At 39.2% G+C, this 13,804-nt stretch overlaps 1 protein-coding gene across 4 annotated transcripts in view; it reads left to right on the forward strand.

The window, feature by feature from the left end:
* The window catches only part of SMURF1 (SMAD specific E3 ubiquitin protein ligase 1), a 101,828-nt gene that overhangs the window by 66,483 nt on the left and 21,541 nt on the right, over positions 1-13,804 (forward strand). For 3 of the 4 annotated variants that reach the window (XM_079899155.1, XM_079899153.1, XM_079899152.1), the window contains exons 2-7: positions 6,866-6,904; positions 8,055-8,163; positions 9,820-9,953; positions 10,110-10,175; positions 11,423-11,498; positions 12,986-13,227. In XM_079899155.1, coding sequence (XP_079755281.1) covers positions 6,866-6,904; positions 8,055-8,163; positions 9,820-9,953; positions 10,110-10,175; positions 11,423-11,498; positions 12,986-13,227 — 666 coding nt within the window. The remainder of the gene's footprint in view (positions 1-6,865; positions 6,905-8,054; positions 8,164-9,819; positions 9,954-10,109; positions 10,176-11,422; positions 11,499-12,985; positions 13,228-13,804) is intronic. The other variant, XM_079899154.1, reaches the window with a different exon arrangement.

Consider the following 13,804-nt stretch of genomic DNA (forward strand, 5'->3'; position numbering starts at 1 on the left):
GAGCCCAGAATAGGAGAGTGGGTGCACAGGTAGGGGAAGGGTCAAGTTCAAGAAATTTCAGAAGAAAGAAAAGATAGGACTTGGTGACACACATAAACATAGGAGGAGGGAGGACTGAAAATTACAGCCAAAGTTTCTAGCCTTGGAGAACTGAAAAATAGTGGAAACATTGACACAAATTAGAAAATATGTGTCATTTTATTTATTTATTTATTGAAGTATAGGTAATTTACAATGTCATGTTAGTCTCAGGTGTACAGCACAGTGATTCATTTATATATATATAGTTATGTATATGTACATATATATGTTCTTTTTCAGATTCTTTTCTCTCACAGGTTATTACAAAATATTGAGTAGAGTTCCCTGTGCTCTACAGTAGATCCTTGTTGGTTATCTATTTTATATATAGTAGTGTGTATTTGTTAATCCCAACCTCCTAATTTGTCTCTCTCCCCGACAATTTCTTAGTTGATGTAATAAAGTACTAAATTTGCGTTGTTGTAGCTTATCCTGGGAGTGGGTGAAACCACAAATAGTATTTTGGGGACCCTATGCTTCTGGCAGGGACCTGGTAAAGAAGCTTGATTTACTAATTGAATGTTAGCAAAACATTTCCTTCCCATGTGTTTTCAGAAGCTAAGTGAACATTATGTACTTTGTTCTTTCTTTATCCCCCCAAATTAGGAAACTATGGTATGTGATTAGGAAATTACGGGATTTAGACATGATTTGTCCAAAGTAGAGGGGCACTTCAGAGTTGGAGCTGAAGAAACCATGCGGTAGTATACTCTGAAAAAATAAGCTTCATTTTCTCTAAGAGTAAATGTCTCTTTTGCTCACTGTTGTATCCCCAGAATCTCACTCATAATTGGTGCATAACATATTTCTTTAAAAATGAGTGGTAGATCTAGATAGAGTGGGATTTTATGCTGTGTAATAAATTATCTTTTCTCATATCTGGTAGAGAGGACAAAGAGAATTCTATCTCAAGATCACAAAATTTTTCTACTAGGAGAAATCATATGCCATGAACTAAACTCAGTGTGACCCTAAATGATCTTTGCACAAAATCGAGGCAAAGTTCTCTTTGTGCTGACTCTATTGAAACCCTCTCCACTTTTCGATATAACCAGATTCCACTGGAATGACCCTTAAATTAAGACACTGCTAATCTTGTACATATGAACAAGACATTGCTAGTCTTATACATATGAACATATGTACATAATCTTTTTGAGACGTTACCAGAATTCTTCCAGTCAGAAGCAATCCAGCATCAGCACCTTGGAAAAACAAGAGCCCCGAGCTGGTTGGATAATGTTTGAAGCTGGAGGTGAGGGAAGTTGGGCTCAGAGCCTGACAGGTCTGGAGTTTTGCAATGCGAAGCCACTGGGGAATTTCTAAAAAGGAAAGAGACATGAGATTTAAATTTTGAAGAGATGACTTTGTGATAGCTGATGTTGGGAGCTTGAACAAAAATAAGCGTGTGAGACTAGCCAGGAAGATGCTAAACAAAGAGTAACGATGAGGTTTTAGAGGCATGCAGTTTCTATTCACACATTTGTGAGTTTTCATATTTTCATAAGTACATATTACCTTTGTAATTAGAGAAACAAGAAATAAAACACTAACAGGAGCTGTAATAAATTATGATCTAGCCACAAAAAAGATGGAAGAGTTTGTATGTGTGTGTGTGTTTCCACTGGAAAGCAATGGTATAAGGATTACACTGAGGAGGAAATATTAATACTGACTATATAGAAATAAAAAGGATTATCAGAAGATACTGTAAACAACTGTGTGCCAACAAATTGATAGGTGAAATCGACAAGTTTCTAGAAAGCCATAATCCTACCAAAACTGATTCGAGAAGAAATGGAAAATCTGAATAGACCTATAAAGAGTAAATAAATTATAGATTAGTAATTGAAAACACTTTCTACAAAGAAAAGCCCAGGCACGGTAAAAGGATCAGTTATGCACCATAATCAGGTGGACTTTATTGGGTTGGCCAAAAAGTTCGTTTGGGTTTTTCCCATAAGACGTTACAGAAAAACCCGAACGAACTTTTTGGCCAACCCAATATCTCAGACTGTTAGGTTGGTTTAACACTGAAAATCAGTTAATGTACTACATATATCAATAGGTAAAGGACAGACACCAGATGATCATCTCAAGAGATGTAGAAAAAGCATCTGACAAACGCTAACACCTCTTCATGATAAAAGCACTCAATACGCTAGGAACAGAAGGAAATTTCCCCAACCTAATAAAGGGCATCTATGAAAAACCCACAGCTCCCGCCATACTCAATGGTTGAGAAATTGAATGCTTTCCTTCGAAGATCAGGAACAAGACAAGGATGTCCACCCCTTCTATTCAATATTGTATTGAAGGTACTGGGCAGTTAGACAAGGAAAAGAAAGAAAAGGCATCCAGATTTTGAAGGAAGAAGTAAAATTATCTTTATTTGCAGATGATGTGATCTTATATATGAAAATTCAAAAGTATTAGAGATAATAAAGGAGTTCAACAAAGTCGAAAGATACAAGTTGAATATACAAAAGTCAGTTGTATTTCTGTACACTAGAAATGAACAATCTGAAAATGAAATTAAGAAAACAGTTCCAGTCGCTGGCTCGCAACTTTGGGGAGTTTCAAGCAGCCGCAGCGACGGCAGCAACCCTGGACGCAGGAAACGTCTGGTCCAGCTCTGGTAGTGAGAGGCCCTGAGATCCCAGAGGTACCATATGAGAAGTCTGGAATGTGTTGGGGACTTGGCTTCCTGCAAACATTGGTTAAGAATCCGCCTGCCAATGCAGGGGACACGGGTTCTATCCTTGGTCCGGGAAGATCCCACATGCCGCAGAACAACTAAGCCCATATGTCACAACTACTGAGCCTGCGCTCTAGAGCCCGTGAGCCACAACTACTGAGCTCACATGCTGCAACTACTGAAGCACACGCGCCTAGAGCCTGTGCTCCGCAATGAGAGGCCACCGCAATGAGAAGCCTGTGCACCACAACAAAGAGTAGCTCCCGCTCGCCGCAACTAGAGAAAGCCTGCGCGCAGCAACGAAGACCCAACGCAACCAGAAATAAATAAATAAAATTGATTCTTTAAAAAAAAAAAACTGTAACTTTGTTTGAATTACTCCAAAGTTGATATCTTCTTCAAAAATAATAAAGAAGAAATATTGCAAAATTAAAAAAAGGAAAACAATTCCATTTATAATAGCATAAAAATAATAAAATATTTAGGAATAGATTGAATAAAAGAAGTATAAAATGTATACTCTGAAAATTACAAAACAGTTAAAATTAAAGAAGACATAAATAAGTGGAAGAACATCTTTTGTTCATGGATTTGAAGATTTAATCTTGCTAAGATGACAATACTCCCTCAATTCACCTACAGCTTCAGTGAAATCCCTATCAAAATCCAGGCTGGCTTTTTTGTAGAAATTGACAAGCTGATCCTAAAATTCATATGACAGTTGAACAGATCCAGAATAGCCAAAACAGTCTTGAAAAAGAACAAAGTTTGAGCACTCATACCTCCCAGTTTCAAAACTTACCACAAAGCTATGGTAATTACTGTGGTCTGAATGTTTGTGTCCCCCTCAAATTCATAGGTTGAAACCCTAACCCCCTAAAGTGATAGTATTAGTAGGTGGGGCCTTTGGGGCAGGTATTTAAGTCATGAGGGTAGAATCCTAATGAGTAGGATTAATGCCTTATAACAGAGATGCCAGAGAGATTCCTAGCCCCTTCTGCTCTGTATAAATAAAACGAGAAGTCTGCAAACTGGAGGAAAGCCTTCACCCAACCATGCAGGTACCCTGATCTTGGACTTCCAGCCTCCAGAACAGTAAGAAATAAATGTTTGTTGTTTATAAGCTACCCAGTCCCATAGTATTTTGTTATAGCAGACCAAATGGACTAAGACAGTAATCAAGACAGAGTGGTCATGGCATGAGGAGAGACCTGTAGATCGATGGAATAGAATTGAGTGACCACAGATAAGCTCTCACATTTACAGTGAATTGATTTCCAACAAGGGTGTCAAGATAATTCAATGGGGAAAGAATAGGCTCTTTTTTTTTTTTTTTAAGAATAGGCTTTTTAACAAATGTTGCTGATACAGCTGGATATCCACTTGCAAAGGAATGAAGTCGGACCCCTTCTTCACATCAAATACAAGAACGAACTCAAAATAGATCATAGACCTAAATGTCTATTTAAGAGCTAAAATTATAAAAGAAAGCTAAAAGTATAAAACCCTTAGAAGAAAATATAGGAGTAAATCTTTGAGACTTTTGGTTAGGCAAAGTCTTACTAGACATGACACCAAAAGCACAAACAACCAAAGAAAATAGATGCATTGGACTTGATCAAAATTAAAAACTTTGGTGTTTCTAACAAAGTATAAAGCCAGCCCGCAGAGTAGGAGAATATTTGCAAATCACATATCTGATAAGGATATTTTATCTATAGATACGTAGATATTTATATACAGTTGTCTCTTGGTATCTGCTGGGGATTGGTTCCAGGACCACCACCCCCACCCCGACGGATACTGAAATCCACGGATGCTCAAGTGCCTTATATAAAATGGCATAGTATTTGCATATAATCTATGCATATCCTCCCATATACTTTAAATCATCTCTAGATTACTTATAATACCTGATACAATGTAAATACTATATAAATAGTTGCCCGGGGTACAGCAAATTCAGTTTGCTTTTTTGGGACTTTCTGGAATTAAAAAAATATATTTTTTCATTTCATGGTTGGTTGAATCCATGGATGTGGAACGTGTGACATGGAGTGGTGGCGGGGTGCAACTGAATATAGATATCTATAGATAAGGGTATTTAGAATATACAAAGAATTCTCACAACTCAATAATAAAAAGGCAAATAGCCCAATTTAAAAATGGGCAAAAAAAAAAATCTAAATAGAAATTTCTCCAAAGAAGATATATCAATAGCTAATAAAGCACGCAAAAGGATGCTCAAAGTCATTAGTCATCAGAGAGATGAAAATTAGAACCACAGAGATATAAAACCACGGAGACCGACAATAACAAGTATTGGTGAAGATGGGGAGAAACTGGAACCCTCATACACTGCTGGTGGGAATTTAAAATGGTGCAGATGCTGTGGGAAACATTCTGCCAGTTCCTAAAAATGTTAAACGTATAACTCAGCAACTTCATTCATAGGTTTACAAGAGAAATAAAAATATAAGTCTACGCAACAACCTGGACAGCGTTATTCACAATAGCCAGAAAGTAGGAACAAGCCAAATGCCCATCACCTGAGAAGTCGATATAGAAAATATGGTATATCTATACAATAGAATATCACTCAGTCATGAGAAGGATTGAAGAACTGATTCATGCTACAACATGGATGAACTTTAAAAACATGTTAAGTGAAAGAAGCCAGTCACAAAATACCACATATTCTATGATTCCATTTATGTGGAATGTCCAGGAGAATCCAGAGACATAAAGTAGATTAGTGGTTGCTAGGACTGGTGGGGTTTGAGGTTAAATAAAGAGTGATTGCTGATGGGTACAGGATTTCTTTCTTGGGGATGATGAAAATGTTCTAAGTTGATTGTGCTGATGGTTGTACACCCCAGTGAGTATGTTACAAACCAATGAATTATACACTTCAAATGGATGAATTGTATAGTGTATGAATTATATCTTGATAAAAATTGTTATATAAAAAATACTAAGTGAAAAGTTTGCAGAACAACATATAATATGAATATATTTTTGTGAAATAGTATAAGTTCATAATAAAACACTATATTCTTAAAAATTAGCAAAATTTGTGAAGTTTGCGTAAGTGTAAGAGACATTAGTGATATAGTAGCTTTAATCATGTAACAAATCTGCTGACAAGATTTCTTACCAGTAATCGATACCCCCTCATTAATAAAATACTAACAACACTTAGTATTTATTGCATTCTTTCTGTATGCCAACATTGTGCGAAATTCTTATCATGCATTTTGTCTTTGTTTTTCACAACACTTGATGATGGCCCCGTATTTTCTGTAACTCTCCCCTTTCTTTCTCCAACATACCAAAGTTTACATTTACAAAATTGTATTATTTATCAAAATATCAAAAATGGACAGTTCCTTTTATTGTTAGCAGTAGCTATGAAGGTAAATACTGTAGGTCTTAATTGGAATTGGTATTAATGTGATCCTGTGAGTTTTAAGAGCACATTGATAAATCCATCTGCATGTGTTTAAAGATTTTAAGTTTAAACTAAAACATTTTGCATTTGTTATAGTTGATGCCCAATGGAAGGAGAAAAGACTTTTTGTTACTTGTCAGCTTTTTGTTTAATGTAATGCTAAATTTGAAAGACAGTCTATGGCAAAGATAATTTTGAGGGTTTTTTTCCCCATTGCAAATATAGGCTAGTGCCTCAGTCAGTTTGGGCCGCTATAACAAAATTCCATGGACTGGTGGCTTAAACAACAAACATTTATTCCTTATAGTTCTGGAGGCTGGAAAAGCCGCAGATCAAGGTGCTGACAGATTAGATTCTTGGGGAGGGCCCTTTTCCTGCATTCTTTCTTGCTGTGAGAACAAGCTCTGTGGTCTCTTTTTTATAGGGGCACTAATCCCATCATGAAAGCCCCATCCCCATGACCTCATCTAAACCTAAGCACTTCTCAAAGACCCCACCTTTAAAAACATCACATTGCAGGCTAGAGCTTCATCATATGAATTTTGGGTGGGGATACGATTCCGTCCATAGCAACTAACTATGATGGAAATCTTGTCCATAAGTGCTAACCCTAGCATTTTTTTGTTTGTGTTTAGTATTATGTGCCAAGAACCTTGCAAAGAAAGACTTCTTCAGTAAGTAAAACACCCATTTTTGCTCTCTTACAATATTAATGTTCTTCACATATTTCTGAAATTTAAAACTTAAAAAAAAAAAGCAACCCTGGGAGTATTCTCCTAAAAGTCCTGCCCTTTGCTGACTAGAAATCCACAGTTTGACAAGCTTCCTTTCCCAGTTGACTACCACATAGAGACTCCATAGCTCCAAGGCACAGAATTTATAACTCATACGAGAACAACTCTCTCATTCCCTATTCCAGCCACCACCCTGTTTTCCGTCTTTCCATCCATTAATGTATTGCTTTCTGCTGGGTGACGTATCCTCAGCTCCAATACAGACATTTTTCTATAAAACGTCTGGGTTTGAGTAAAATTGTTGGTCAAATTTGATCAATTAAATCACACTTTAAAAGCCTTGTAATTAAAGGAATTGTAATAAAAATATAAATGGAGGATCCTTTTCTAAAGGAAGGAATCACCTCATAAGAAGTTCACCTGCTATAAAGTAGGCCCCTGCAGCATGATATTTTTCACACTCTTTCTGATCCTCACAAGAATGCTGCTCCGTTCCTAAGTGGTTCATCTCATGCTTTAAAGGTAAAGAGACTTAGGTTCGCAGGCTCTATTCAAGTAGCTAAGAAGCTCCAGAGTGATGGCTCACGTCCAGGTCTATCTCTAAAACCCTTACCTGGCCGCCTCTCTGATCTTATAAACCTGTCTGAGTCATACTCCAGCATTTAGCAACTTACCTAAGTAAAACCCGGTGAATACTTGCTTCCAGAGATAAAATAGATGAAGACCAGTAAACAAGATTTCTAGGTATTATTATTTTTTAGAAAGTATAAATATAAATAATTGTAGACACCTTTCCCTCCATTTAGCTAGCCCCACTGAGCGATCATCAGAAATGGAAATTTGAATTTAAGCCTATATTTAGAGTTTTCATTTCTAGCCTCTAAAAATCTGAGGAGGATGTCATTCTGGGTTGTCTTTCTTAGAAAGCTTAATGGAAAGAATTTATTTTGCTGATTGAAACTAACCTTAAACTTGAGAAAAAAATATACCAGGGTAGTCTTCTTAATCAAATAGATGACCTTGAAGCTCACTTTACTTGCAGGACTGGGTTCTGTCTTCTCATCCAGTGTGGCTGTCCCCTCTCCTCTAGGACTCCCTGACCCTTTTGCAAAGATCGTTGTGGATGGATCTGGGCAGTGCCACTCAACGGACACTGTGAAGAACACGTTGGACCCAAAGTGGAACCAGCACTACGATCTGTGAGTTGATTATCCTATAAGCCACTTGGGGAGCGGCAGGAAAGTTGGTATCTAACTTGTAAGAGAAGCATTTAATTATTTTTTTTAAAGGGATTATTAAACTTCTTACTGATAACAAACGTGGATGGCCAAACAAATACATACTGCCTACTTTTAGAATTCATATACTTGGAAGTTCTTGTGTTTGACATTTTCATATATTTTAATGGTTTGCTTCTGTAACTGTGGTCTTCAAACTTTCAATCTCCTGGCCATACTAACAGGAAAAAAGGGCCATAGTTCAGGTCCTCTATATGCTACTGTTTTTTTCAGCAAAACCCAGAACATGGTTGTAAAATGCATTATTTGAAATACATTATTATTATTATTTTTTTAGATGTTGGGGGTAGGAGTTTATTAATTAATTTATTTTTGCTGTGTTGGGTCTTCGTTTCTGTGCGAGGGCTTTCTCTAGTTGTGGCAAGCGGGGGCCACTCTTCATCGCAGTGCGCGGGCCTCTCACTATCGCGGCCTCTCTTGTTGCGGAGCACAGGCTCCAGATGCTCAGGCTCAGTAGTTGTGGCTCACGGGCCTAGTTGCTCCGCGGCATGTGGGATCCTCCCAGACCAGGGCTCGAACCCGTGTCCCCTGCATTAGCAGGCAGATTCTCAACCACTGCGCTACCAGGGAAGCCCCCATTATTATTATTTTACATATTTACGATACAAATATATAATATATATATATTTCTGTTGATTTTTTAAAAATTTTGCTTTTTAGTACAAATATATTTTCTGCAAGAGAAAATAAAGTTTGGTATGACTGGAGGTATGTAAGCCCACACACCATCAGACGATTTCTTATATTCATTTGTTAAGTGGATCGCACTTTGAAAATCTATTTTTTAGGCACCTATGTTTTCATGTCCCTGCTAAGAAATTTTTGTCCAAGTAATGCTGAGTGATTATTATTGGCTTTTTACTAACACAAATTGAACTGGGTTTGAGTGGGATTTTTAGTAGCTGGATCCTGAGGCTCATTTGCAGTTACACTGTGGCACTGGTAGTAGCCTGGAAAGTAGTTGTCAGTCCATGTCCCGAAAGCTCCCTTCTGTGGTTGACCTACACTGAGAGAAAGCGGCAGGTTTCCTGTCTGAGTTAGTGCCCTTTTGTGTACTTTGGATGGATGTAAGTAGTCCTTTGTTGCAAATTAGTATTCTCTATTAAGCCTAATTGCTGGGGTTTTGTTTTTGTTTTTGTTTTGTTTTTGGCCACACCATGCGGTATGCAGGATCTTAGTTCTCCGACCAGGGATCGAACCGGTGCCCCTGCAGTGGAAGTGCAGAGTCTTAACCACTGGACCGCCAGGGAAGTCCTGGTGGGAACTTTTGAATCCTGCCATTATCCTCTGGAACTATAAAAATATAGTAAATCTCTGTTATAAGATTATTATCATTATGTGGTTGTCTGCATGTGTTTCTTACATAACCAGTTGTAGTCCTTTCCCAGCCCATTGAGTTAGTAGATATATACTTATTAAGTGCCTGTTAGCTGTGGATATAGAGCCAAAATTATTTTAAAAGGATTCTTCTGGACTAACAAGTCAATCAGATAAAATCTCAATGGGCTTTCGCAATTGAGAAATACAATTAAAAATGAGTTTGCATGTTGGTTTCAGATACGTTGGGAAAACGGATTCTATAACCATCAGCGTGTGGAACCACAAGAAAATTCACAAGAAGCAGGGAGCTGGCTTCCTGGGGTGCGTGCGGCTGCTCTCCAATGCCATCAGCAGATTAAAAGATACTGGATGTAAGAACCCAACGTTTTTCTGCCTCTTAATGCAACTGAAGAAGGCTTATGGGGCATCATTCTTTATTTTATTTCTTTGAATACTGAATACAGAATTCCTGCCTTCCTCTCTAGCTAACATTTCCCTGGGTTAAGTTTTGAATTGTTTGTTTGCAGACCAGCGTTTGGATCTATGCAAACTAAACCCCTCAGATACTGATGCAGTTCGTGGCCAAATAGTGGGTAAGAACTTTCTCATCTGTATAAAGAGATAATTTTTACAGACTTAACCTTCAGCTCTTCATCACTGAGAAAACACATAAAGGCACTGACCGATGGTGACATACTTCGAAGGACAGGCCCCATACAGGGGCCATCTCTCCAGGACTAAACAATTTCATCTTATGTGGTTTTTATTATTTTATCTAATTCCCTTCATTCTGTCATTCAAGGTGGAGTTAAAATGACTAAGGTACAAAAAGATGTAGGGTTATAATTTGTAATGTAATTTTAATCATCACATGAGTTGACAATTTGTCATGTTATCCAAATGCAGATGATAAAAATGGTGGCCACATATGCAAGAGTTAAGAAATAGTTTCTTCAGGAGGACCCATCATATATGTAAAAGGCAAAGAGAATTTCTGAAGACTTCCATGTAATATGATTTTACAGAGGACTGACTTATTTAGAATGAAGAAATAAAATGTGCTCATGTCATAAAGCGTTGACTGGAGGTATTCCATTGGAAGTAATTTATCTGTTAAGTAGCTCATCCTGTTATCCATCCCATTTTTATTAGCATTTCAGGGTAACCCAAATATTGACTGTATGCATTGCAAGCAATCAAAGAAAACAGTATTTCAGCAGCACACCAGAGTGACTTATGGCCCCAAATCTTTTAGGTATTGTCTTATGTAGACCTGAGCCAAGATAAATGGACAGTGGATATCCATCTGAAAACTCCTGTCACGACAGAGTTCCCACTTACTGCCTTTCTATTTGTGATTTCTTCTTTTCTTTGTGGAGGGATGTGCCGGGGAAAAATGAATAACTGGAAGCAGCTTCATAAGTGTCTTTGTTGTTCATAGTAGGGACAGAGAATCGACACGTAGGTGCATCCAGACCTTGCACATACTGACAGTGCTCTCTGTGTCCTTATTAAACATAAGTCAAAATCTTCTTAAAATATAAGGTACCTTGGAGGAAGTGAAATTGTGTTCTGTTATTTTGATGAAGAGCACAGACAACACAGCATCTCTTTCTGCTCCACGTTTACAAGGAGTGTTCCAAGTGGTATGCGTTCTGTGCAGCCAATGAGTGAGATGCTTCATACTTGAAAGCATAGGAATGTATATGTGTGTGTATAGACATATGCCTCACTTTTTAAAATAATATCATACATAAATTACACATTTGCAATGGCTCACTGTGTTACAGTTGTATAAAATACCACTGGATTTTAATGCAGGATGTTCTTTTCTTTTTAGTCAGTTTACAGACACGAGACAGAATAGGCACTGGAGGGTCCGTGGTAGACTGCAGAGGGCTGTTAGAAAATGAAGGGTACGTATCACTGCAGCGATGCCCACTGAGTTCTCTGCTGCCCAGGCTCTCGCACTGCATGAAAGTTTCCTTCACACCTTTTCAATGCGTTGAATACTTGAGGTGCAGTCTTGGGATAACACTGGGATCCAGTTTCCTCGTTTGTAAAGGAAGCTGTCAAAACTAGTGGGGTAGTGCCCCAAAGGCTCAGGATCCAATTTACAGAGGTTCCCGCTGGCCAAAGAGCATCAGTAAAGAATTATAACTGCAGTGGATTAAAGCAATCCATTGAGTTCATAATGATACAGGGAGAAATAAATTCTAAAAAACCCCAAAACCGAAAAACACCCTCAGAAATTCTCATTGGTCACTATCACAATTTTTCAATTCCCCAATGAGTTAACTATTAATGTCATTAATACTTGCTGACAACATCATGAAAGAGGGATAATCTGACATGAACTTACATCTTGGAGGTCCAGGGGACGGGAATGGGTTGCACAGCCCCGGGGAGAAGCTCCATCCAGAGGGGGGCACCCTGTAGAGTGTAGCAGACAACCTGGTGTCTTCAACAAATACACTGCAAGAAAAATAACTAAAAAGGAAGGAAGAGAACCTATAAGTTAATAAAAGAGATTTAAGGGACACACCTATTAAATGCGGTGTATGGACCTCGTTTGGATCCTGAATAATGAGACAGTTGACTGGATAAATTTGAACACTGACTGGTATTTGATGATATCAAAAAAATTAACGTACATTTTTGGGGTCATGATAATGGTAAAAGGCCTATCTTCCAGAGGTCTGTGCTGAAATATTTAAGGATGAAATGGTAAAATGTTGGGATTGGTTTCAGAATAATCCAGCTCAGGGGGGAGGAGTTGGGCGCGTGGCCACGAGACAATCACTGGAGCTGGGTGGTGAGCCCAGGGCATTCACTGAACTAGTCTCTCAATTTGTGTGTCTCTCTGTACTTTTTCAATGTAGAACGTTTTTCAGAAGTACTTGCTTATAAGGGAAGATAGCCTATTAAGGTAAATTGTCTCCACAATTGTTCAGGGGATCAAGATTTATGTTAAAAGTCACTTTTAAAGTCATTGTGGTATTTTATGTAACCAGGAGTTCTATTATAGAATAAAATGACAAGGAAAATGGAATGTTCGGATATGATTCTGAGTCAAGAAAACTGAAATCTCACTTTCTGAGCTCCTTATAGAACAAGGTTGGTGTTTTCCAACCGTTTGCCTCTGCCTGAGGATGAAATCCTACGAGTGGCCTCAGTGGCACTTTACACATGGCTCCCTTTGGTCACGGGCTCCGCATGAAAAAGTCTGGCTTTCCAATTAAACAGGACAGGACGGATTATATGAAACTAAGCACTGGGGACATTCTATCATATTGCTCAAGAAAAGCAAAACAAATGGAAGTGAGAGCGTGGCATGGAACTTACGGGTGCTTCTCAGTCTTCAGCCGGCATTGTGATGTGGGCTGTGGTCTTCCCCTTCTAGAACTGCGTACGAAGACTCAGGGCCGGGAAGGCCACTCAGCTGCTTCATGGAGGAACCAGCCCCTTACACGGATGGCACTGGGGCTGCTGCTGGCGGGGGTGGCTGCAGGTCTGTGGAATCCCCGAGTCAAGATCAAAGACTTCAGGCCCAGCGACTGCGAAGTCCTGAGGTCCGAGGGTCACTCCAGACGCCGCAGAACCGACCTCACGGCCACCAGTCCCCGGAACTGCCCGAAGGCTACGGTGAGAGCATCCACCCCGCTGTCCCGAGTGCGATCGGTGATGTTTCAGACAGCTTTAATGTTTTCAGCTTTTTTTAGTGACTCGTACCTGCCAGAAGTGCTGATGTTTGCAGAGGTGTGCCCCACGATGGTTGTGTCAGTGTAAAGAAGAGTAACCCGAGATGGTTGACAAATCTTTCTTGTCATGAATTTGTCCGCAATGGCTCCAATCTCCCAGTGTAGCAGTTGTGTGAAGATTTTAGGCAAATGAATGTCAAAGAAAACCGAGAGGAGTGGGGCAGGGGCCTGGATGGGGGTATTTGTAGTGCCCTGGGATTTGAATGTGGGGAGGACGGCCTTGGGTACGAGTGAAAGGATGGGATCTTTTGACAACCACAGAGGGAGCACCTAAATGCAGGAGGAATCCAAGTAGATGTGGCAGATCAGACCGGAAGTAAGAGCTAATGCAGGGGCAGAGGTCAAGGTAGGGTCAGTCCCGAGGTGGCAGGTCCAGGGGTGTGGCCGCCCCTCCAAGTGGGAACAGGAGAAGTAAGGTCCACCAGGGCTTGTGACTCGCAGATGCCAGGCAGAAGTTAACT

The sequence above is a fragment of the Stenella coeruleoalba genome (assembly GCF_951394435.1).
Source record: "Stenella coeruleoalba genome assembly, chromosome: 15".
NCBI lineage: Eukaryota > Metazoa > Chordata > Mammalia > Artiodactyla > Delphinidae > Stenella > Stenella coeruleoalba.